The sequence below is a fragment of the Rhea americana genome, unplaced genomic scaffold, assembly GCF_003343005.1.
Source record: "Rhea americana isolate MKP2758 unplaced genomic scaffold, rheAme1 scaffold_11, whole genome shotgun sequence".
Lineage (NCBI taxonomy): Eukaryota > Metazoa > Chordata > Aves > Rheiformes > Rheidae > Rhea > Rhea americana.
In genome coordinates this window covers 9,222,250-9,249,367 of record NW_028185150.1, presented here as the reverse complement: position 1 = coordinate 9,249,367, position 27,118 = coordinate 9,222,250, and the positions used below count along the sequence as shown (strand labels likewise).

The 27,118-nt window shown below is 39.5% G+C and overlaps 1 protein-coding gene across 5 annotated transcripts in view; it reads right to left on the bottom strand.

Moving 5' to 3' along the window:
* TRPM3 (transient receptor potential cation channel subfamily M member 3) overlaps positions 1-27,118 on the bottom strand; it is a 261,642-nt gene that overhangs the window by 40,721 nt on the left and 193,803 nt on the right. For 3 of the 5 annotated variants that reach the window (XM_085312517.1, XM_085312493.1, XM_085312499.1), the window contains exons 9-18: positions 24,777-24,849; positions 17,900-18,000; positions 15,928-16,062; positions 13,272-13,322; positions 7,459-7,494; positions 7,010-7,150; positions 5,520-5,549; positions 4,081-4,370; positions 3,002-3,230; positions 237-404 (exon numbers count right to left, since the gene is read on the bottom strand). In XM_085312517.1, the coding sequence (XP_085168643.1) occupies positions 237-404; positions 3,002-3,230; positions 4,081-4,370; positions 5,520-5,549; positions 7,010-7,150; positions 7,459-7,494; positions 13,272-13,322; positions 15,928-16,062; positions 17,900-18,000; positions 24,777-24,849 (1,254 nt within the window). The remainder of the gene's footprint in view (positions 1-236; positions 405-3,001; positions 3,231-4,080; positions 4,371-5,519; positions 5,550-7,009; positions 7,151-7,458; positions 7,495-13,271; positions 13,323-15,927; positions 16,063-17,899; positions 18,001-24,776; positions 24,850-27,118) is intronic. The other 2 variants (XM_085312487.1, XM_085312508.1) reach the window with 1 other exon arrangement.

The window sequence follows — 27,118 nt, the reverse complement described above, 5'->3', positions numbered from 1 at the left end:
RAACTGAATCAAAATATGAGGACATTATATCACAACGTGACGCTTCAGCATCATCATGTCCTGCAGCAACATGAAGACACAATGATGAGGACATATATGGTTTAAGTCCTACCTAGCAGAGGGGGCTATCAATACTGCTATCCTGTTCAGATACTAAATTTAGTAAATCATAAATAATTTATAAATCAGAGGTGGGAATAGCAAACTTAAGCTGGTAATTTATTGTCAGCTCTTACAGTGAGTTCCATGTCCTCCTCCTCTTTTTCTTTCACTGGTTTTTCTGGTTCCTCCGGCTCCTTCTCCTGAAGATGGATCTCGCTGGCTTGAGACATGTAAGGCATGTCATCTTTGTTCTTGAACTCCAAGCTGAGAATTGAAGGAGGAAGTAGAATTCCTAGAATTACCTAAAGCAATAATAATGATAATAATAATCATCACAGTAAACAGATCACAATTATGGTGGTTGCTTAGTATCAAATGGAACAACTCCCTCGGGACATTTGGGAAAAAAAATATACTTGTGCATGTGAGTTTCTATGGCAATATAGCATTTGTCACTTGGGGTAATGCTGTTGGAGCTCTGTGGTGAAACAAAGCATGTAACTTCCATTAGCATTGCTATGAGTGCTATGGCTAATTGACTCTCCTGAATATTTTATCTGTTTGCTCATCAGATGCATATTGTTACCCACTAGAATACATTAACAAAACATTAGATAGACTCAATAGCAAATAGGGCCAAGGATGCATTCAGACCTTGAACCTGAAGATCTCTGCATTTTATGTAATAGACAACATCAGTGTAAATGGCATACAAGAAGCATTAACTTAATAAAACTTAATATATAACTTAATATACCTGAATAGTACAGGTCAAGGCATAAGTATGCCTGGATCTGAGAGGAGAGAAAGCCAGCAACAGCAAAYGCTGACGGGCTTAGCTATGCAGTCTCCTTAGATTTTGCTTCAGTAACCTCGCWGCAACGTAATGTTCATTTTTATGCCAGCTTCTTCTTTTCTGCATTCCCTCTCTTGAGCAGAGGGAATGCAGAAGTCATTAAATTTACCTTGTGTTGATATGTGCAATGCACAATGCTTAGCACATAGCAATATTAAAAGTGGCCTGTCTGTAACTGGCAAACACAATAGATTCCCCCCCAACCCTTGCCCCCAGTTCTTGTGGAAAACAGTTTCATTACACGTCTTTCCCTAAAAGACAGTGAACCAGACAGTCAGGCTGTTGGCATGTCAGAACAGGGGGACTGCTTGTGTTCATCATACTGGCAGGCAGCATGTGCGTTGCTGAAATCATTCAAATTAGTGTAATTAGAAGCAGTTAGAACATGCAAACCTGTGCATCCAGCCTCAGACCAGCTGGGTGCTAGGTGGCCTTGACTCTTCCTGCACTTGATTCATGGGAAGAGGATACCATTGGGCGAAGATGTGTTAAAGCAGAGGGTGTTACAGGCAGACTCGGTTTCTCAGAGAGGTTGTTTTTAAAGGCAGGCAGAATTAACAATTGCCTCTCCCTCTTGCATTAGTGCTATATACCCCTAGTAAGACACTAAGAGAATTAGACTCAGCCTTCTTGCCATTTGCCAGTTTCAACTGGAGAAAATTGTTCATGAGAAATAATTCATGACTCACGCTGCCAGATTTATTTCTCTGCCACCATGCCTCTTGCTTGCATAGATTGTAGCTTTATTTGCCTTTATATGGGCCTGCTAATCAGCATCAGTGAGTAAAACACAGACTATAAGYTGAGTGAAGGATGCTTTTAAGGTCCTCCTGCTACAAGAAGCTGAGGGGCAAAAAGAGTTTGTTACCTTTGATTAATCATTGTGAAAAGAGGCTCTATTTTAAGCCTTAAGAGATGCAAGCTGTAAAGAAGAAAGCATATAGAGGGAAATGAGCTGCTGCACCAAGCTGGATCTACCCATGTGGAATATCTAGAAAGCCAAGTGGTGAGCAAAGAACCARTTCCTCACAAGGGTCAAAGGGCCTACGATATGACTCGGAAAAACAGGTAGTGAAGGCGACATGATGGATGTCAGATGACATTGCCTTTTCTATCTGTAAGCAGCACAGTATTTAAATGCAGCCCCTACAGGAGGATGAYGAAAATCTTATCAGTCGCTTATCCTCATTCATAATTGTTACTGGATTAGATTCAGCATGATAATGATGCAGTTAGTCATAATCACTCTCACCATTACCAAACATCATCTCACACAGCAAAACAGCTGGGGCAAATACCACCTCTCACACACAAAGCTAATGCAAGACAGAGAATTCTCCTCTGTGAAAATACTTCTCTGTCAGCTGAGAGAAAGAGACAATTCCTGGTTTTGTACTGACTAGTGAGTACTCTGGTGAAGGTGAAATATGCTGCCCAGTTTTTTTCTGGACAGAAATGCACTTTACAGAATCCACCTTGCTCTGTTAGCAGTTTTGCTGGTGGAAGTAGAGCTTAAATGGCTTTGGAGATTGAACTATTCTCTAGATCCCCTTGGGCAGTCCCTCCAGGTCAGTCATCAGGAAGATTGGCAGGGGCTTGCAAGAAAATTTGTATGGCTCACTTTGGCCTGTTCTGGGGAATTGCTCCCCAAGGTCCTCAGATCAGCACCTTGCACTGGCAGCTAATTCACTTACACACACTATTTCTTTGATCATCTTTAGAAACCCTGGCTAACACCCCAGGTATCCAGGCAGGGTGACACRCTAACCTGCTGGTGCAATTCTTACTCTGATAACTCTCACTGAGGCTGGAGAAGGCTTGGAGAAAGCTGATGAAAACCTAAGTAATGTGCTTTGAACTCGGGTTTGTGGTAATCTCCCTGCTGAAAAGCTGAGCACAGGAAGGATATACCCCTGTTAACACCATTACAAAAAAGCAGCTAAAAGGTGGTTAATAGAGCCAGTTGTTTCTAATTTGTTGTGAGCCCTGTCACCATCTATTAGAACTGCTCTACTGTCAATTTCATTTTAAAATAGTGCTGACCTTTAGACCAGAATTTTTTCGCATCCGGAGACGACCCATCCACATGTCCGTGAGCAGCATTTGGCTGCAAGTGTGAGCAATGAAATCTCTGTGCTTGGCTGCCACTGCGAGCTGCAGGCACGTGGCGTTGCTCCAGTTCTTCAGCTCATAGGTCAGCAATTTCATTGCTAGTTGCTCGTCCTGCTTGTACGACTGATCCAGCAGTTCCACCGCCAACTGGCCGAAGTCCCTGCAACAGGGGGACATTTGTTCATTTGCGTCAGCCTGAGTGGCCTGCTGCAAAGAGAAATCTCTATAACCGTCAGCAAGGGGTGTGCTGCCTGCCCTCACACGAGTCGTGATGGTGACTACACACATGGAAACCCACGTTTTCAATTGTGAGTGGCTAATGGTAGGCACATAAATAAGTGTCCCAACTTAGAACTGCTGAGCACCCACGACCACCAGATGTCTGCTCCCACCTGCCTGCCCACCTCCCTGACATGTTCTGGTTGAAACCCACTGCTTGTCTGCAGCTTCGTGGATCGCTTTCCCACTGCTTGCTCATGGTTTCGTGGTCAAGTCTCCTGGAAAGAGGAACACTCGATGTTCTTTTTAAAATTCTCATCTTTTTTTATATCTCAGATTTTTAATATCAGGAAATCAATATGAAATCTAGTCTCAGAAATTGCTCAGCTAAGCATGAGCTCTTTGTTAATTACTRCTTCTGCCTAAATATCATGTTCATAAGGTTTTGAGCAAGCATTTTGCTTGGGCAATTTGAAAAAGGCACAGAGAAGGTTGCAGCCTGACTCTTGAGGCCTCATGAAGAACACACAGGCAATATAGRTATTTCATTGCCTTCTTGACACCTTCTCATTTCAGAAGTTATACTGCTAGCAACACTGCTTCTCTGGTAGACAGATTGCTTAAAGCCATTTCGACTTTCTCTGAAGGGGCTGTATTTTCCCTACAATTTTGAAGTAAAAGCAAGGCATAGAAAAGCAAACTTCTGGGACTTTCAGCAGACTCCTCTTTTTCTTTCTTTCTTTCTTTCTTTTTTCCCCTACCCAAAAAAGTATGTGTGAAAGAAAATTCACCTGGAATTATGGTTCAGCTCTTGGGATATGTCATCCACCATGTCATTTTCTGATGCTTCATGGGCCATGGCTTTGCAGAGTTTACAGGCCACCAGTGCTTTAGCCATAGCCTCCTCTCCATGCTGCCAGAAGAAGAGGGCCATCTTCTGACGCTTCATCAGCACGGCCCACACCATCAGCTCATGAAATGGGAAGGGGAAGTGGTTGATTTCAGGGTCATCCAAATCAATATCAACTTCTTCTTCTCTTTTCTTAGTTGTTTTCCTTCCTCGCCTCAAAGGGACATCATCCTGTGAGAATTGTAGAGAAAGGATTAGAGAAGGGATTTGTCTTTTCAGTGAAGGAACTTAATCAATTCACACAAGCTAGTGGACAGTATCCGAGACATCAAATACCTTCCTTGCAGGCCAGCCCCTTCAGCTCTTTTGGATAAAATACTTCACATAATAAAATAACAGAAAAACATTGTTCTATACAAATGAATTAGTAAATCAGTACYTCCATTTCTAAACACAGGGAAAAAGAGCTTTGGAATATCACTCTGAATTGCTCCTTCTCCCTAATAACATGAAATACAATCACACAAAATGATTTTGGAAAAGCCACCATTAAAATAAAGCTAAGAATTTGCTCTAATTATAGAGTCTGCTGGGACACATCCACGTCTTTCCACGTACAGAAGGTTTTTCCAAGGGATGTTTCCAGTCTACTGGAAGTTTCCTCCCCATTTATGCTTCACGTTTTCTCCCTTTATCCTCTCAGTAGAGTAGGGATCTCCTTTCTTCAGTACCATTCTGACTTTCTATCATGTGTTTACCCTTCTTCCTCCAGCTTCATGTTGTTTCCCTTGCTAGACTGCCTTGTTTTCTTTCATGCCACATTTTAGCCTTCTGTTTTTATCAGATGAGCTAACCTATTCTGTGCAGCATTTGTGGATAGTAAAATGAAAGTTATGGTGTAAAACAAGCAAACAAACACCGCTATCTCTTTGAAGCATCAAGGTAGCCAAAAGTRTCAACTAAATAGATAGAAATTTGTCCAATATAAAGATTTCTGCATCATCCTACAAATTCTGCAACTCCTTCATTTCTCTGAAATCCTTTTAAGCTTTATGGTTATCTGACTGAAATACTGCTTGGACTGGTGGACTGAAAATACTTTGTTTAATACTCAACRAAAGAAATCCGATGCAGAGAGGAGGAAACTCTTATTTTCTTTAGTCTCTCTGCTGGAGTTATGTGAAGAAACACTTCTCAATTCGACCTTTTCATAAACAAGTTTTCTGGATCAAAAATACATGTTTTGTGGCACTTTTCTCATTCAAAACTTGAGAACAACTGTTGGAACCTACATTATTATAAATCTAAACATTATGTTGCTAATATAGGTATTTTTGTTAAAAGTGGAGAARACATTAAGCTTTATCACAGGTCACTTACCTCCATTCCCAATAGTTTCAGGGCTTTTGGCTGTACAAAAAAGTTAGGAAAAATGTTATTTCTCCTTGATCAAAAATTAAAACTATAGGTATATATATTCTATGTGTGTTTGTGTACATAAATATTTTTTTATATATATATATATATATATATACACATGCATATATATATATACACACACACACATACATATACACACATTCAAAATATTATGTAATAATTATATTATTGAGTTATTAGTTATTAAATTATGATATCATTATGTAAATACGTATTATAAATTGAATTCAAGCTTGAGTTTCAAACTATTCCAATAAAACAAGACCTACTTTTGGATTTAGGTACAAATTACAKATGGTTTGAGGTTGTTTAGCGGATGGGAGATAGGAATCACTATTAGGAGACACTGGCATGAGTGAGTTTACCCGCAGTGTATCAGKATTCTGGCTATTTCCCTGGCACACTTGTACTGACAGCTATGAAGTTGCTCTGCTTGCCTGCCCAGGGTCTGTGAAGTTTCAACTTTCCTTGACAAAGTGACTGAGAGAAGGAATTCTCTTCCAGCTCAGAAAATTACTACCTTTCCTCTCGAATGTGAAATGTAGTATCAAAGAAAGTATTGGTAAAGAAACAAACCCATTTCAGATATTTGGCTGTAAATGTTTTACTGAGCTGTTGTTCTTTATGGCCACTTGCAACAAAGTTTGATAGTGTTTGTTGCTAAAATCTGAACTGAGACATGAAATGACACTCACATAAAAATGGCAAAGAAAGAACAACTGCTACACCTCTTACTGGAAATATGATCAGATTTTGCTTCTAGTTGGATTGGGTCAGTTGCATCACGGGTGACAATAAATATCTTTTACGTTTTAGAAGGATAGTAATTTTACTTTGGATTCACAGTGGAGTAACCTGTCAGACAAGAAAAAAACTCAAAAACACAGAACAATATTTTTGCCATGAGCCTACTGACATGCATGTGGCTCGATGGGAGTCACATCAAGCCAATAAAGCTCATTCTGAGTTACGGGTTTCCTTGCCTTGATATCTTCAGGTGACAGTCAGGAAGATRAGTCCTGAGCAAGGAAATGCTTTCCTCAAAACTAATTTTTTTTTCAAATCTAACTTGAGTGCTTTACAGTCCTATTGGGACAGATCAAAAGACTCTAGTCTTTCAAAAAACTATGGATGTTCCCAGCTATAGATTTTAAAGCCAGAATAGATTGTTTTATGTCTTGGTCTTACCAAGGTAACAGAATAGCCCCACCTAAAAATGTTTACATCAAACTCTACAAAACTCCAGCTTGTGGCAGGGGCTAACTTGCAGTATATCAAAATAGCTGCTAAGTACGCAATGCAAATGGATCAGCAGACAAAACAGTGTGTGCCTGTGGATTTTTGCCTCCAGCTGGGAACCATCTATGAAACTACTGTTGTTTCCTCACAGCCAATGGGTGCAGTCATATAGCAAATAGCTTGGTCCTTACCCTCTTGGGCCCAAATAAATTGTGGTACAGAGTTCTGAACCGCTTTCGGGTATAGTTGCAGCGATATGCTCCTCCCATCAGGTACTCTATCACCAAACCAATATCTATCAGACTTATCCGATAATCAGGAGGCAAGTTTCCCTGCAATGAAAAGAAAGAGGATTGTAGGGAGGAAAAAATGGTTACTACTAGTGTTGTTCAATAACTACAAAAGAACAACATTAGAACACAACAAATTAAAATAGTTAAAAACAGGAATGTATTATTAATGTATTATTATTATTATTATTATTATTATGGTGGTTAATTAATTCACCTTAAAATAGATCCAACCGAAACCTGGATATTCTCGCTTGGAAAGAAGACATAAGTTAAATAAGAAGGTGAAGAACTTGCTGACAGTAACAGATGATTATTATTATTATTATTATGGTGGTTAATTAATTCACCTTAAAATAGATCCAACCGAAACCTGGATATTCTCGCTTGGAAAGAAGACATAAGTTAAATAAGAAGGTGAAGAACTTGCTGACAGTAACAGATGACAACGTCAGAACACAGTACTGATATTCTTCAGCTGGGGAAACAAGGAACACGACTGCAGAACAAAAAGCAGGAGGATCAGCACACTTGGAAGGTCAGGCAGGGTTGCTGAAGACTAGTCTTGCTAGAGAGCACCTTTGCTGCACCGTCTGTCCCCCACATCTCCTGTGCTGGCATCTTGCCAGACTGCCCCACCTGCTCTGCCGCGCCAGTGAGGCAATGTTGTGCGATGTCATTTGCTCACAAGAAACCGGTTCCTACTTGTGTGATCTTCACATCCTGATGGGTTTCCTTCCCGCAGTTCAGAAGAGGAACAGCGAGATGGAAAAAGTTGCCTTATCAGTGTATCTACTCTAGATGACAGCGTGTGAGTTACTAGCTGCTAGAGGCAAGGTAACTTCTGGTAGCTCCTCTTATTGGAATTATGTACAAATAAATGAATAGCTTTGCTTAAATTTTACACCTACTGTGAGGAAAGTTTCACTGATAGTTGTCATAAAATTTCTGACTCCATTCTTGGCTAATACTTTGGGGTTTTGGTCAAGAAGAAAAGTACAAGACCAGCAATTTTCCTAGATGGTCCTTTCTTGCACTGAAAACTTCTCAAAGCACAGCAATCTCACTATCTGATTTCCATCAGTGTCAAGGGCCTCTTGTCCCACATCCAGAAAGATGAACTGTGTTTGTGGTAGAGGTCATTAGCAGGATCCTGGAAAAAACTTCTCTATCCTTGCTCTCCCATTTCTTTTCCTTTCTTATTCTCTGTTAAACATTCTATTAATTTCCAATGTCTTCATCATGCAGTTTTCATTCTTCATGTACTGCCTTGCATATTTCTTCCTTCCCTTTATTGTCCAGCCTGAAAATGGCACCACTGAGGTCATGAATTCTGAGATATTGCCTGCAAGGGCAATATACTGATCCCTTTACAGGAGAAAAGAGCTAAGGGGAAGGGATTGCCCAAAATCTAAAATTCGCCTTCCTCTCCATATCACCGCCTCGAAGTGCTCAGACACTGTTCAGCGAGCAGCTCTCTACCAGAAAAGAGGGTACGATTCAGCAAGTTGGGAATAGGTCACCCGCATCTAGAGATCTTGTTAAGAACACCACAGATTTACCACTCTGTCCTGCATGCCACTGTGCAAGAGATGTGACTATGAATGAAAGATGGAAAAAGAGGGAAATTATCCTCCCGTGAACTGTGAGTGGGAGCCTTGGAAAAACAGAAAATTAGTCTAGTGAAAAATTAACTTGCACTGTAAACACTGCAGAAGGACCAGGAAATTGCAATTTTTAGTTTCAAACTTATTCAATGCACTCTACTAAAATAATCACATTTGCTGTAATGATATACAGCACAGATTACAGTTAGCCTGTAGCTCTCTTTATGTGATCATCAAAAGAAGGTTAATAATTCACATAGAACAATTTTTACGACTGCTGCGTCTTGCTGGAAATATCTGCGTTTTTGCCTGGCTTCTCTGCAGATGTGCTTATTAGATTCAGAGCAGAGATGCGCTAATGGGGAACAGATGGCACCTGGCCCTCACACGGCTGCAGAAGAGATGAAATGGAGGCAAAGATCCTCYTTCCTCTCCTCCTCCAGCCAGGAAGAGCAAAGGCTATTTCCGTCTCTGCTCACCCGTCGTGCAGAAGGGTTGGGGAGAGAAGAGGGAGGCAGCGCTGCGGCGTGCTGTCCCTGCCGGTGGGCTGGGACTCGACAGCCCAAATACCAAGCAGATAGGGTGGCCAAAGGTAAGCTGCCAACTACCTTTCAGTGGTGCCCTTTAGCACCCCATTTTGCACTCTTCCTACTTCTGACAGGATCTGATGGCAGGATCGCTATGTTCTGCAAAACCAAATAATTTGTATTTTGAACAATTTAAACAAAAATAATCATAAACAAAAAAAAACTTTCTCTTTCTTTCCTTTCTTTTTTTTTCTCTTTTCCCAAAGAAATGTACTCCTCTCTCCAGAACGCTTAAGGCAATGAAAGTTTTTCTAGAACAGGGAAGAAGGCACTGGCAGCAGTGGGAACGGCTAAGCTACAGTTGTAGTTCTTTAGCAAACTCCTGCTGTCTCAGGAATATTAGATACTAAAACTGAATGCTTTGAAGTTATTGAATGACAAAGAAGTGCTTGAGCAATTAAAATAAGCATAGCAAGCAACAGGGTGAAGTATATGTTAGATCTGACTTTCTTGATAGTTGTTCTGATTTCTAAAACTTCATAAAGCTACTTAGATACAAAATTTCCAATAAAGTAACGTAAACGAAAGAGGCAGGTGTCTCTTCTAGAAATTATTGAAATGCTTCAGAAAAGCACAGCAGTAATACACATTTTATATTGACAAACATGTATATGTGGCTCTGTGCTGCTAATAAACATGCAGTTATTTTCCTAGAGTGAAGTGCCATGACAAAGCCTTAGACTACCCTTGCAAGAAGAGTTATGCCTGTGCTGAAGTGTTTGCTATATCAGCAGACATGGTGAGCTACCCTGATGGCAGTCAATTCCCTCCAAGAAATTCCCTGCAAAAAATTGAACGGGCTGTTTCAAGTACGGGGATGGTCAGGAATGACAGGGGAGATGATGTGATTTTTGGATAGGACTGGTACCCTGATAAATAATCAAATAACCTGTCAATGCTGAGACAAGCTTTCCAGTGCTAATGCATTATTATTTTCCTGCAGTAACTTCCATTTTTAGGCTGTAACTAATCAGTTACAATACATTTTTACTACTTATGTGTTTTTATATTCAACAGATAATGAATCTCTGATTTTGCTTAAATAATACTTAAAAAATTCTGAACAGGAATATAGTACCTGCTTGTTCTCTGGAAATGTAGAAATTCAGAGGCAGTCCAGAGCAAAAGACTTTGAAAACATATATGACCCAAGAGTGAATTAAGACACCCTCAATATATGCCCATTTTTGGAATAAAGAAGAAAACCATCAATCTCCTATTTTCCACTGTTCTTCATTAACTAGTTCACTAGGGGGGGATTTTTTCTGAGATAACCAGAAGAGGGCAACCTCCACTTAGGAAAAGGGCGTCAGGTGCTGCCACCGTTTCTGCGCTCTCGCTCCGAATGCCGCAGTCGGTAGGGCCAAGGGAGGAAAGTCAGCTCGCCGTGTGAACCTCGGCACCCCGACTGAGACACCACCAAGGGCGTCGCGCCAAGGATGCGCGCAGGCTTGGCCCCCTATGCGGTTACCAAACGGGGGGGTCAAAAACAGAGATGGACACAGTTCTTTAAAGCAGCATCACTGAGGAGTAACGTTCGGAGATTTTAAGCCCTCTGAAGCCTCTCAAGGCTTTTAGCGCATTTCTCCGTGCCTTTGTAATTTGCTGCCCAGAGCTAACCGTGAACCCGGAAACTCAAAGAAGAAAACGAGTCGTTGTCGTGCGGTGGTGTGTGTGTGTTTTAAGCTGCAACAGGCAGCATGGTGGCAGTGTCACTTCTCCTCCTAGCACAAATTCTCTGCTATGCTTAGTCAGGATAGCCTTTCGAATCAAAAGAAAACCTCCTGGAGATTTATATAGATATGTACTACAATGGCAGTAAATTAAATAATGTATGATTTGTAAGCAGATGTTTTCTATTTGAGAATTCACAATGATTAAGAACATAAATGAGTTTTTAGAGCATGCACCTTTTTGCATAGTGCAGGTTTTCAAATTAGGAGGTATGCACAAAAAATGCAGAGTATGTATATCTTTTAAGGGTTATCTCAAGGTGTCATCCTACATTTTTTGTATTTATGCTTTGTGATACTCTAATTAAATCTCAAAGTTTAAGGCTTCAGAATGTGTATAAACTCAAAAGCTAGCTTCAGCACTGTGGTTTGGTGCGGCACTTAACTGTCAAGTAGTGATATCTATTCAGAAGTTATTTCTATGGAGATGTTTTCCTTTAAACTGGTGTCAGGTCTGCTGACTGGTTTATAGCCTGGCTGACAGATGACTGCTCGGGTGGCAGGGTTATGGCAAGCTGTCAGATTTCTCCCAGTGACCCAGGAGTGTTCCTCATCACCAACAAAACGAGAAATGCAGTCACTGAGGGCCAGTTTCTGGTGAAGGTGCTGGAGGGCTGCCCTGGCCTTTTTGTTTTCAAAGCCTTTAACTGTACTGCAATAAGAGCACAACCCACTTCACAGAGTTGGAGTTTCTGAGGCTTCAGATATGGAGAGAGGAGAGAAAGATACATTTAAGGAAAAATCACCACCACCTAAGGCTTAGCAGTCACTGTGGAAAAATTATGACACTAAATATGAATGTAACTATATTTAATGCCAATGTATGTCAATGTATACCTATGAGTAATCCTCTTTTTGCCTGTTCTCGTACCTTCTTTACAAATACTGCTTTAAAAACACATCTTTTACTAGAGACTCAGTGAAAAAGTATAGTTAGTATATACTGAGCCAATATTTAAATTGCTTGGCTTTCAAAAGAGGATGTTAGAAAGGTGATGTTGCGAGAGAGAAGGACTCAGAAAAGGAATTTGTTTTAATGTAAAAAGACAGAAGATATTTGTTTTAAACATTTAAAAGCACATAAACAACCGCACATTTAATAACAAAAAGTTCTATTGCACTTCAGGAAGAGCAGTCAGTTGAAATAGAGTCTAACTTTGCTCTTCTCCATCCAAGGGAATTTATGCATAAGAACAGTTTCAAATTCTTCTGCAGACATTTCAAACTTTCTAATAGTCACTTAATAGATTACATAAAGCTGAGTGATGATGATGTTGTTTAACACATTAAACATAAACAAAAACATCAGAGCTTCCTAAATATTACTACTGATTATTCTATATGATTATTTAATAGAAAGATGGTACCATTCCCCTTTCCTGTTTCTCCACAGTTCTGCCCAGATCTCATGGACAGAAGAAACTACTGATTTGTGCTCTTTCAAAATTGTAAAGAAACCGCTTTACACTGATATTCTATCCTTGAGGTCCATATTATGTTATGTCCTAAGTTACAATCTACATGTTCTTTGACAGAAAATTCAAGTTGATGAGGTCAACTGCAGACTCAGTCTCCTTCCTTGACCCACATACTTAGGAGATAAGAGATTTTCATTCATTGCTGCTGCTGTAACACCTTCAATCCTGAACACTCTACTAAGCGTATCTAACGTCTCCTTCCTGTCACTGTATATTTCTGTATTTCTCTCCTACCCTCTTCCTGGGTCTTTAGGATTCAAGATGCTTGAAATGAACCTGACAAGGGGGCAGGCAAAGCTGCACTGCTTCTTTTTATGCTTCCGCAAGGAGAGATGCTACAATGTACCACACAACATAGAATGAAGAACTCTTTCTATGAACTAGGATCCAGCACAAGGAAAACGAATATTCACAAACACAGGAGTTAATCAACAACATGGAAATTAGCTTTGAGGTTAGCTGCAGGTATGGAAAAATACAGATAACAGCATAAATCTGCACGGTATGTAATGCCTACAATTCCACTAGCAGAAGCACTAAAATTGAAGCATCTAAAACTATGGAGAAAGCAAGCCAAGTAACTTGCTGATTGTGCATTATACGCAAAAACTTCATGTTCAGGACATTCAAACAGAGCAATCTGATATGGAAGGGGAAGCAGAAGGCTCTGACTAAAAGCTCATGCAAAACAGGCTATATCTAGCTACAAAAAAGCAATCATGACATTATCTCCAACCTACCGTCTGTTGGACTCTTACCTTTTTGACATCCCTGACTAGATGATACAAAGTGTTGGACGGTCCATGTCTCTGCAAAAGACAGAAAAAGAAGAATAAAATAGTTTTGCACTATCCAAAGACTCTGCAAGACATAAATGTTGAAATGGTTTTCTCACCTTAGCAATTTAAAAATCATGCAGCTAAGAGCACTTCAATTATATAGGGTTATCAATTATTTTGAAATCAATTACAAGACTGTTACTTCACCAATTTTTTTTTTTTTTTTTTTTTTTTTTTTTTTTTTTTTTTTTTTTTTTTTTTTTTTTTGTCCAAAGCACCTCCGTAACAAAACAAGAGCTGCCATACAGGGTTAGACAGGAGTAGAATAAGGTGCAGAAACTGGGAGAGAACTGAAAGAAAATAGCAGGAGGGATGCCACCTTTCTATGCTCACAGCTGCTGCTCCCTAAGACTGCGGCTCAGAGAGCTTCTGCACCACAGGTTGCATTGGGCTGATGGCCACTAATGGCACACACAGTCTGTGAATTTGTCCAGTCTTTTTTGAATCCCATCTGACATACAAAACAGCTGATGGTGATGATTCACCCACCTCCAATTACATGTTGTGTGGAGAAGTACTTTCTATTCAGTGACTTTTTTGGGTGTTGCTGATATTTTCAGAGACTTTCATAGGAAGCCTCCATGGCTGTGACTGATAATAGATATGAGAACACCACTGAACATGCGCAGAGTCTGTTTCCCTACATACACTATGCTGCAGTTGTCAATGTTTACCTTGATGTGTGCCAGTCAGTAAGTGTGATTAGATCTTCCTGTAGTTCTTTACATGCAGCTTCAGATTTGCCTATGGTCCTGCATCACCTTCAGGTCACTTGTCCCTTCTCAGTCTAGTCACTGCTTTTCAGATCATCTCTAAATAGACTGAACAACATTCATCCCAGCACAGGCACTCAGATGAATCTAGTAGTAAGCTCCGTTTGAGCTGAAAACTGAACATTTATTCCTACTCACTGTTTTCTATCCTTTGAGTAGTATGTAATCCACAAAATCCTAACCTTCTACTTCATGAGAAGCCTAATTTCTTTAAAAACCTTTAAGGATTTATGTTGTCAAAAGATTTTGAAAACTCAGGTGTATCAAGTGCATCATCCTTATTCTTTTGCACGTTAACTTAAAAATGGTAATAGATTTCTAAGGCTTGGCATCTCTCTACAAAACCCATTTTTTCCCCATTGGTATAGGACTGATTCCTGTGTCTATTAATTCTGTTCTTTATTGTATTTTTACAAATTGCCATGGCTGAAGTCACCCGTACTGGTCTGTAGTTTTCCAAGTCACTCTCAGGGCTCTTTTTAAAGTTTTGCACTTTTTATTTGACCTTTTATTCTTTTAGTGCTGGTGCTATTACGGATGAAGTATGTCATATACCACACTTGGTAGTTCAGGAGTTTCACAGCCAAGGTGTTTTTGAATTCTTGTATGAATAATTTCCAGTGATTTCTATAGTTCACATAATAAATTTCTTGTAAAAGGTCTTCTTTTAGCTGTAGAACTGAAGACCTTCCTCACATATTCCCTGTAAAAAGTGGCTTCAGTACAAGAACGACACTGCTTACCTCTGTAACAAGAAAGCTCCTACGCTTTCTTTTCTCAATACATAAATGCTAGTATAGATAGGCAAAATTCAAGCCAATCAAAGATCAGATGGAAATCTCTTGTTCTAGGGCAGCCCAGGTACCTGTAACTCTATGTTTTGCACAAATTTAATAATTTCTTCTTGTCACTGATATTTTTGAAACACTGACTTCTGGTCACCATCAGTATGAAACACCTCTAGGTAACAGCTAGTGACAACAGCGCTTTGAAAAGTATTGTCAAAACAAAGCTTTTGAAAAGCCTTGTGCACTATAGCATAACTTCTTTCCAACGGAAAAGACATGGCCATAAGAGCTAGACACTTCCTGAAGATTTTTTCCTTACCATTCAAGCAATTTTAACTTCTTGTTTTCTCCTATTAGGCAGTTAGGATATGAATGCTGGAACGTGCTTTGGAGTCGAGAACTGAGAAGCAACTCGGACCTGCGCAGTTTTATGTTTCTTTTAAGGGTGAAGATATAAAACTCACAAACAATATTTTAAAAGTCAAAACTATCATTTTTGGAACATTCTGTGAAAACACTGTAGTGTCACTCAGGCCTCCTGGAATTACCAGATTTCACCTTTGAAGTTAGGATGTCTTCCTAGTAAGGATGCTTTTATCTGTTTTCTGGTGTCTAAGTTTGATTAACATTTGCAGGGTTTTCTGAAATCATGGAGAACCTCAGGAGTCATATCTGACCATCCTACAGGTGCTAACTTGCCACTTACTCTCTTCCAGTCAGTACAGCTTGCCTAAATCCATGGTGAGTCCTAGTGGAATTGCAATGACCAGAAATCAGCCAGTAGCATGTGGAGTTTAATTTATGTGTCACAAAATACAAACAGGGAGATTAAGTGGGTGAGTCACAGAGAGCTCCATTACATAAGACACAAAACTAGGAGACAATGTGGACTTCTGTATGGAAAATTTCCTCAGCAGATGTTGGCTGCTTTGTGCATCATCATGTCATTATACTTCGGGTGGGAGCTTAAACAATGAATACAGAGATAGAAAATTTGCCTTATGTTGACCCTACCGTATTGTATAATTCCTCTAGCCGGGAGATGGTGAGAAAACGATGCATGCTTACTCCGTTCTCTATGAGTAATTTCACAAAATCCACTCTGTCCAACACCAGTGCATCCAGCATTGCTTGCTCAAGGGAGCCCACCTGCAAAGCAAGTGATTAATTCAGGCTGTTCCTGGGTACTGAAGGCTGTTTCTGGCTGGTTTTGTTACCCTGGCACAGACAGAGCCTTCTGTCAAAATCCTGGGTGGTGTTTTGCTAAGCTTCAGATGAGATAATCACAGCTTTAGTCTGCCATTTTCTCTTTTTCAGAGAAAAATTAGTGTCAGTGTTAGATTAACATACTCTAGGAAATCCAGATTAGCATCAAGGAACTGAAACCTGGGAAACAGGTGACCACACCTCTACTCTATTCAGCATCTCATTATCATCTTTATTTCTTGCTTTCCAGACAAACATTTTATTTATATGGGATATACTTATTATATACACATACATACTCACTTTAATTCAATCTTTATGAGCTTTCACCTTAGTTTGTGGTGGTGAAACTCAAGGAAACTTTGAAAGTTAGAAAGCAGAAACAGCTTCACAACAGTCATTCCTCAAAGGGCAAAATGCAAGAGGTCTTCTTATGCATAACTTCTTCTCTATCATCTCTTTCAGGTTGGTGAGAGATGAAGAGATGGGAAGGTATTTCATACTTACAGCATTTAGCTTTCAAAATAATTACAGGTTACTGCATTTACAAAAACTGTCACTATGATGTGGTGATTGAGTGATAGCAGTAGCAGCAACTTAATAGCATCTAAATCTCTGCTACATTTTGTTACATGCCTATGGCCAATATTGAAGGCAGGAGAAATAGTCATGTTCATTCTATAGCTGAAAAGGCATAGATCTTTTAAAATACCATCTTTTAGCAGTAGCAAGCCCCAGAAACTACATCTAAAATAAGTATATTTAAATAAAGGAATTTCCCTATGCTGTAATTTTTACATAGGGAGATTTAAATGCTCACATAATGATGGGGCTAGCCTATGAATTTTTTGTGAAAATGACATAGCAAGTGTCACAGTATTGAATGTGATGATCCAACTAAACCCTATGAAAGAAGATGTGAGGGGGTTTAAGGAGGTACAAGTGGAGAGCATGTCTCTCTGGTCTTGCTGGATGACTTTCTACTGCTGTAAAAACTGTAGCATGACATGTAGCTGTGGCATGGGAAAATGCTGCTCTGCTGCCCCATATGGGGTTCAAAGTGTGTGTTGAGGTTCAACGTATATTTACAGTCCTCCTGCTGAGCGGCCGGCCATGGTGGCCCTTCAAAGGGAAGGTGCTGACTGGGGCAGCTGTCCCACAGCTGGTGGCAGCTGGAGCTGGGGTGAAGCAAGCAGGCTGGTGTCCAGCAGCATCAGGCATCAAATCGGGTTTGCAGCCACAGTACTGCTGTGCTAAAGTTGGGGCTCAGCTTTCGTGTCCACCTCATGCCCTCCGACATGCGTGGAGCATAATTTTGATGTTTGTTCATCAGCAAATTCAGTATATAAAAATATCCAGTATGAAGAGCAGAAATAAGTTTTGCCTTTTATTTAATTTATAGCCATCATTTATTTTATCACAGCTTTGAACAGGCATTTGTTTTTCTCATAAATTCAAATGATTTTTAAAACACTCAATGTGTTACTTCCCATCTTTCTGAAGGTGTGGTCTTTCAGTGTTAAGGAATCGCTAGATGTCACCATTTCCTTGAACAAGCAAACATTTTAGCATGTTTGTAACCTTGCCTGCCTTCGGTAGCTGTGAATGGGAATTCTGTGTTTGACTAAGAACATGACTCAGTTATTTTAAACTCTCACAAAATTGATTCAAAATCACCACTACTACCACCACCACCAAAAAAAAAAAAAAAAAAAAAAAGCATTTAATGTGCATAAGGTTTAAAGTGTTTTCAGTAGAAGGTGCTGTTTATATACTGTACCGGCCACTGTTGCCCGTAAATAAAGATCTGACTGCGGGCGATGTCTACTCTGTTCCAGGCTAATGCTAGGCTCAGCTGGTCGGGAGCAGATGCATTAGCTCCTGTGTATATAGACGGGTGCAGGGAAGAGAGAAGGAGAAAATAAAACAAGACATACTTTAGAGTCAGTCAATAGTCCATCATAATAATCCCTCTTAGTCAGAAGTCTCACAGATGTCCATGCCATTTCTGCAACTAGTCTTGAGTTAAAACAAACCCAAACCTTCTGTTGTCCCTGTAATAAAGTACTGGTTCTCAAATCTGAATCTACTGTTCTCAAACTGTCTCACTGACATTAGTAATTACTTTACCCTTGAAAAGGTAAGTACTGTGATCGGCAGATTCATTCATGGTGGAGTGCGCTGGTCTCCCCTTCATTCAAAGAGGAAGCAGAAATAGGGTCCAAGAGTGCTTCCGCTTCAGTTGCAGGAATATGCATATATATACATGTAGATATATTTATATATATATACATACATATACATACACAGACACATACGTTTGTATACATGTGTACGTACATGCGTGTACACCTGCACACATACATACACAGCCACACGCATCTATAAAGAAGTTCAAAGCACATGAGCTCCCTTATTTAAATAAACATGCATTTTATAGATATCTTTTATGCATTCCTGCCTGATGAAGGAGTATTCTGTGCCACCATAGCAATTTCTCCTCTTCCTGTTTGCACTTAGGGGTCTTAGTGGAACATATTTCCCCTTACATATGTGATATTCATATAACTAAACATATCACAGAGCTGGCGTCAAAGTATTATGTATATCTCATTTAAACAAAAAAAGGATGCAGAACTGTTAGTGCTTTTTTGCGCAGGAACAGCTTCGGGAAGGACCAGGTTGCTGGGTAAACATGGGGCTGCCTTGTGTGCATGGTCATGGAGAAGAGCACTAGGTATGGTGCATGGAGTGCATGCACCTCCTGAACTTACCCCAAGCACAGCAGTTCACTAAGACTGCTTTGCCTGGGTGTGTTGACGGCTCCAAAACTGGGGAGATGGGAAAGCATGCTGCAAAGCTGCTCGCTGCAGAAGGGTTTTCCTGCATGTGGCTGTGCAGTCCCAGAGGAAATGCTCTTCTCAGTGCTGCTAACCCTAAAGATTCCTTTTATTATCTAGCAGCACATTGGAAACGGACGGTTTCTCAAGGGGTTTTCATACTTCACATCCAGACCAGCCCCACAGTCAGCAGAGACAGGGCAGTGAGCATCGGCATGCCCTGCCTTTCCTGAGTGCGGCAGGGAGGGCGCCCGGCCCGGCGACACGGCTGCTCCGGGAGGAAACCTTCTCACTTCCATCTCCGCTTGGCTGTCTTTTGTGATTTTCAAGCGAGTTTAGATTATGCAAATTTGTGCAGAATAGCATATGGGCTGGCAGAACAGCACAGACAAAATCTATCACTGTTTCAGTTTCAACTGTTCATATAGTTTAATTGATTTTATTCCGGGATGCACAGGTGACTTTTGACTTAATGGAAAAAAGAAAGTATTCAGGCTATCTCAGGTAAAATTCTACCTGGCATTAAAAATCAAAAATAATTCCACTAATAGAAGAAATATTAATCAGTTGTCTTGAGACATTCTTTCATAGAAACAGTGGGAATATTGTGAATGAAGACTACAGTAGGCGTCACAAAGCACTGGCTGATCTGACTGCGTAAGAACAACCCAAAAAGTGAGTCCTTGAGAGAGCTCATATTATTCGTGAGCACCACCGCAATGCACTCAAACCAAAGCCAAAATATTCAGGAAATGTGGAAAAAAAAAGGAAAAAGAAGAAAAAAAGAGTTAAAAGAGTTGATAACCTCCTATTCTTATCCAGAGAATCATACTGGACCCACTTCTTATGCCCTTAATACTGTGAAAGATTAGCTTTTCTTCTCCTTATGATTCTGTTTTACCCAGTCTCATGGAAAGGTTTTCTGCTTAGTTCCACTGTATTATTTTAATTATCACAGTACATCTATTGCTTGAAATAGTGTTTTAGGCAATATGACTAATGTCTATATAACATTAGCTCAATATTCTAATGTTTGACACAATATATGTTCCTTGAAAGAATATACTAGTCAGTATGATCAGTTTCTGCTGCGTGGCTGTTCCTTCCTTCCCTTTGTCAGTTGCTAGAAGAAAAATTCCATTTGGGATGTAGTGAATTGTTTTAGAAGGATTTGATTTTAATGTAGATTTAGTTACATATGCTAAAAAAGAAAAGCTGAGTGAGCAAGGAGGATATCTGTGACAAGTGTTAGTAGCAGATATTAACTTTTGTTCTTCAGCTGGCCAGCCAGAGAGAGCTCTGGATGAACTCAGATCTCTTGCATAGATTCATCTGGTAAAAATTCCATTCACACCACACAATCTACCCAATATCTTGGTCCAAAAATGCAATAAAGCTAGAGTACAGGTCAGAAAATAAGTATTGTGCCCTTGCAGGATCCCATGTTACCGAGGAGATGCACTATAGATTTTACAAACCGACTGAGTTTTACTGTGAGCAAAGTAAAACCTCTGATGGATTCTCTAGTGAGAGTCTGTGGTACTTAGTGGTCAGAAATCTGGAAAGCCCAGCTGACAGGACACTGGTTTATCAAGATCGTTGTTGGAAACTCCAGAAGTCTAATTTCCACAATGCTTTAAAGAACCTCAATGCCTCTTTGAAGCATCATTTAAATAAAAGAATTAGATTAGGAAAAATAGCAGTACAAATTAACTTTCTTCTGTGCATCTCACCAGGCCTTATACTGTCTTCTGCTTCATAAATTGCAAGCTCTTTGGAGAAAGAACTGTATTTTCACTGCATTTGCTACAAGCACCTTCCCGGCGTTTTGCAAATCAATCGGCAATAATAAAATCAATAGTAAAAACTACGAGAAGGGTGGAGTGGGGCAGGGAGGGAGCAGTTACCAGACATCTGACCTAACGCTGAAACATACTGGACTGAGCTAATGTTAATCCTTCTGTGTCAGGGATTTCATGGTTGACAGACCATCACRCTGTGTCTTCCAGCACCATCTGATATTACATGACGGCTGTTCAGTGAGCATGAATCATGACTTATTCACAGGCTGGAAGCCATACAGAGACATCAAGTCTTTGTTCACCTAACAGGGCTCATCTTAGGGCTACATGGCATCAATATGATAACAAGCATTTAGCACACAGCATCCCTTTTCCAAATATTAACTATTGCACTGGGAAGGCTTCTGGGGCACCAGCTGAAACATGACTGGTGCTGCTAGCAAGCTGTAGACATTGCAATGGCCTTGTGAACTAGGATCTTTGATATCACTTCCAAACAATGATATTTTAGCACTTTGCAATATGTTATCGTTAACTTCCCTGTCATATGCTTTCTGCTCAATTAGAAGCTGCAAAAGGACAAAATCTATTACTGCTTCAGTTCCAACTGTTCATGCTAAGGGAGCACACACAGCTAAACTGTATCAATAAAAGTAATTGCTACAAAAGCATGTGGTTGGAAACTTACTTCTCATATTTGCATGTCTCAGAATTAAAAAAATAAAGGAATTTACAAGCCATATGCTGTTGTGACATCCATGCAATATAAATTGATAACCAGTTTGGATGCCATTCTCTGGTTTATTGGAGATCACTTCCAAGAAAGATATAACTGTTGACAAGATTAAACAAGTGGTTCATGAAAACAAACACGGAAATAACGTCTTTACTCAGTGCAGGATTTAGTGTTTGCGGAATATCTGGGACAAGAGAGTTCCTGCACTGGCAGTGTGCCTGGCTACAGATTAAGAAGACAATAATGCACTGCAAATCTTATGCAGTAAGCAGGAAACAATACTCTGTGTTTCCCAGTCCTTGCCCTCAACCTATTCCCTAGACAAATCACTCACATCAAGGTGGGATTAGTAATTAGCTTTTACGTATCTTTATTATTATTACTAAGTAAGAATTGCAAAAATCACTCACTGGTTATGTTTTTCCCTCCACCCCCTTTCCACACAATTCAGAAGAGATGAAAGAGAAAACAGTTCCTGAACCTGAACACTTACTCATCAGGAGATCCACTCTTCAAAGCTGCCTAGGAGTTAGACAGAATTAGACAAATATTTCAGCACTGTGACCTTTAATTTCATGATTTTTTGAAAGCCAAGACTATCCATTATCTTGATTTTTTACCATGAAGGGCATATTTACAGAAAGGCTATGGTTTTTTTTTCAGTCTAGGCCAGAACCTTTCTGCTGTGACTGTGCATAAAGACAATTGACTTATTTGAGAGAAGAGATTTCATCGCTACGCACTGATTAAAAAGTCATATGAATTTTCATTCTCTGGACTCAGAAAACGTCTGTTAACAGATCTAAAGTGGCATCTGATAAATCTAATCTTCTCTGAGTATCTTCATAAAGTGATGAGTATCTTCAGAAAGTGAGGAGGAACAGATAAGATGATGCTTAAGTTTTTGCTCCTCTGACTCTTGAGTGAGACACAAATGCTGCCACCAGCAAATTACAAAATCCTGAAGGTCCAGAAAGCATGAAAGGAGATGTTAAATCACTCATGCAGGTCCAGGCTCCTTCTAAGATATCAGAAGTTCACTACGATGTCCTACACTACCAATTTGAAGAAGGAAGGTCATTTCATTTACTAAGGAGAAAACAGGATCAGTTAGGCACAGGTAAAATGGATGTCCTACATTAGAGAGGACTACTGCAGAATACACCTCAATCCAGACTGCAAACTTAATACAGGGGCTTGTGCAAATACAGCAAAAGAACTATTTAAATAGAGAACAATCTCTGACAGCTGTCTGATTTATTTTCTTCAGCTGCTGAGACGATTGCTTTCAAGGTGGTTAAAAACTTTGAGAAATCTATGCTGAGATTCAAATCTTGCAAATATGCCAATAAAAAGTGGAATGACAACTTTAAGAAGAAAATCTGTGTCTTACTAACAGGAATCAAGAGTAGCAATCTCAGTGATCGCCTCAGAAGCAAATGTTAAGTCAGTATGCTATGCACTGAGGATAAGGAAGGATCCAGTTATATTAAAGATCACAATGAATTCTGCAATTAAAATATTTCATAAGGATGGGGATGCAGAGGAAAAGAGGAATGTGCTGTTGGATGTGATTTTTTGGCTTCTTACTTTGAATTAGTTCCTCTTTTCTTTCCAGAATGCCTTGAGATTTAACTACATAATTGTCTAGAATTTGCTGTGTGAGAGTAGCGGCAAGACAGTCATGTTACTTACAGGACAAAAAATTGGCATCTTTAGCAAGAGGAAGAAAGAGAAGAAAATGCAATAGTAGAAAAGCCTAAAGAAACAGAAGCCACTGGAGTAAAGTAATTCTAGCTTATTTCTTCAGTTAGTAGTTACCAGCCTACAATCATGTTCTTAAAATGGACAGTGCCTGTTCATTCCTCCTGTTCTGTCTTTTGGATTGCAGTAGCATTTATGCAATGAAACTAAAAATTGCAGAAGGTTTTTGCTGGGTAAGGTGAAAGTAATTCAGGCCTTCTCTCCCTCTTCCCTCACTCCTTTTTTTTGATATCGCTTCTGTCAGCCTGCACAGGAAGAAACTAAAAAGAAAACTGAGTCCTGAAACAAGCAAGAATAGTTCCCATTTGCTTTTGAATACCCAGTAGTTCTATTACATTTTATGATATGACTCAAATTCAAGTCTGCCATGTGGCTGTATGTACCCTCTTTCTCAGGTGTGGGGGTAGCAATAGCTTGATGACAACCGCTGAAATGCTTCATGAAACACAGTTTTCTCCAGTCACCTTCTGAAGTCTGCTTCCTAATAATTCTCAGATGTGTGCTTCAAAATCATTTGGTATTTTCTTATTTTGTTTTTAAAGTCAATATAGCCTGTGATACATAGTGCAATGAAGCTCTATCAAAAAAAATGACTGTGGTGATTTACTGCACATGCAATTTACGAAAATCTCTATCTGGGAAAATAACACGTAAATGGAGGGCTAGATCCTGCAAACCTTTACTGGGGGGAGCAGTGCTTCATCAGGCAAGCACAGGTACTTCAGAGCCCTCAGAACATCACCTCTCTCTGTATTTGCAAACAGGTATTCAGCCACATGATAATATCATATAGTGAAGAGAGCCAGGCTTAAGTGCCTAGGAGTCTGCAAGATCAAGGCCTATAATTGCTTATTATAAGACAATCTTTAAGAGAATAAGCATAACACATAATGGTTTAGAAAGATTCAGCAATCTTCAGTTTAAGATTATAAAATTATAACCACTATCAACACAATAGTTCCCTTTTAGCTCTATCTGAAGAGGATAGAAGAAACTCTATCCTAGATTCTGCCAGAATTATTAGAAATAAAGATATTTTTCTTTTACTATAGTGCCATTTTTATCTACAAGGAGATAGCCAGAGTTTTATTTAAGAGGAGATGACTCTGCCAGTCATCCAGTGGTTATGAATCACTAACCAAGGTGGCTGCTGCTGATTATTATTTCTTGAATTAACATGCTTTAAAAAAGGAAATATGCCAGTACTTTAAAATGGCAAAGATATAACAGTATTTTTCATTTCCTGACCAGTAATGTTTCTTCTGACACATTAGGAATTGTGGGTGTAGAATAAAGATCCAGAGAGGAAAAACAGTAGCTACATAAACATTAAAGAAAGAGCTAGACTTGTATAAAGCAGCAGGAGCAAAAAAAAATATACTTCAATTTCATGGTAAGAATTTACCACCTTGGTGTGTTATATATTGTCAATAAATGCAGGTTCCAGTACAGCAGAGACACCAAGTTAATCCATTTGGATTGATATAGGCTTACTGTGAAGTGAAACTCTATTACCTTTCAGTAATGCTGTCAGGATAGCTAAATCAATATCCTGGTGTCCTTCTGATCCCATGCGAAATACTGTGATCTGAAATGTTAAAAGATAAAACCATTAATGAAACCGCAGCTATATTTTTTAAACAGAAATTAAATCAGGGCTACATTTTCTGCATTTCAGAATGTCCTGATTGTTACAGGATAGAAGATATTTTCCTAGCCATTTTATGGGAAACTTATTAGATAGGATTAACACACAGTATTTTTGTGAGATAAAATTCACTAAAGGTAGCAACTGTATTAATGGGCATCCAAAATAATAATCTTCAGTGATACTTACAGGATGAAATTAAGGATGAAAAGTTGTTCTTGCATTAGAGTAATGCTAGATTTAGGTGTCCAATACCTTACTTCAGTAGAGTTAACCTAGGATACATTAAGTGTAGGTTGTGGAGTTTGACATTGAAAAATGTTCTCCAGCAAACCCAGGAGCCTATTCAACTTCATGATTTTATACAGCAGAAAGTTTGCTACCTAATCTAAGAACTGGGCTTACACTGGTTCCAGAAAATCTTCAGGCATGTGCAGTCAGCGACCTAGCACTACCATATATAAAGTTTAGAGGCAGTGATGTGAAGTATACAATTGATAAGGAATAAAAATGAATATGGTGGGGCTGTTAATTTCAGGCCAGTTTAGTCCCTGGTTGGAAGTGCAGTGAAACATCTAGTAGTGCAAATCCTCCTTTTGTTCCAAAATCGCTCCTTCTGTTACTGTGGCAATAGCTGCTCTTGGGTCCCTACTTTTAGTGAGGCAACAGAGAGTGCAGCCTTTTCTTAGTGCCTTTTCTTTATTAATGCAGCCTATGTCACCATTTTGATCTGAACAACCGATATCAGCTTTCTTCCTATTTTCCACAGAGACTGCTAAGAACATCTATCTTTGGTTACTCAGTTGTTCTGATGCACCTTAGTTACCTCAACCACTTTCGCTCTCAGGGTGCAGTGAAATACAAAGAACTACGAAGTTATTTAGAGAAAACTATTTAAAAACAGGCAGAGATGAGGAAGGAATATCCGACTCAATTTACCATAATTCCTGAGTTTAGGTATGGATTAAAAAATCTAAATATTTAGGCCTCTTTCCATAACTTTTTCAAACAGAAACAGCCCAAAGTACATCTGATTTGAGGACTGTGGATTCAGACCACACTCTGAATTTCACAGCATAGTTTGAGATACAACCATTTTACAACTACTTGCCTGACTTACATTTTTTTCTGCTAAAGGATCGAAAACTTTCAACACAGCAGTCCATTGCAAGGAAGTACCTGAGCTAATGCTTCCTCAAGAYATCAATCTCTTACTAGAGCTACATCTCCATTTCAAGAATTGAATATTAAATCTGCCACATCTTAGGTTGCCCATGACACTTGAATTTATTTTTAAAACTGTTTATTTGAATATTATTTGCTAAAATCCTTTCTATCACGTCTAATGTACATTACTGCCGCCTGGATGGAGATGCAACTGATTCACTATCACTTAACTAATTTCTTTATAAATGTTTTAATTGGTATGTTTAATTAAGTATTATGTGATCATATTTCATATTCAGCAACATATTTAGCCCGCTGAGTTCCCAAACTCCTACTTACATCGTGGCACTGAACTGCGATAGTGTGCTAGAGCAGTATACAGCAACAGAGGAAACTGGCCACGCTGAGGCAATGCTCTGGTGGCAAGCTTCAGTTTACCAGCTGAAAGAGCCCTGCTGAATATATCCCAGGAAATTCAATGTAGCTGTCCTAAAGAGGAGAGCTCCCCCTATTCCACCTTCTTTCGACCCTGGCAGCTTTAGGGAGATCAAGAGGAAACAGGAGATTCTGGCATCAGTGCTAGTACAAAATGCTGGACACTGAAGAGGCAAACTGGATCAGACTGCACTCAGCCTGGCTTGGCTCATGTAACCAGCTCATCAGCTGGTTCAAATGCCGTCTAAAAAAGCTAATGTGAGAAAGCATTTACATTCAGCATCTGCTCTGACTAGATGTTTTTCAAATTTGATATAGCTTGACCCTTGAAAATGTTCCTGAGAAACACCATAAATACTTCAAATGATACTTTAATGATTTATCTTCCTTCCTCCCCCAAAAGTCTACGGATGTTTCTAGCAAACCCACTTGATGTCCACCCTCTTATCACAGTTTTTCTTATCTCCCTGGTGTCTGGCAAGGAAACTTTCCCTCCAAGCGCCTGTTCTTCTGACAATATGGTTTCCTATGTATGTCTCATCCCTAAACAAAATAAAAATACGAACTGATAAGCTCAGCCCTTCTGCTGTGCAAGTCTGTGATGTGA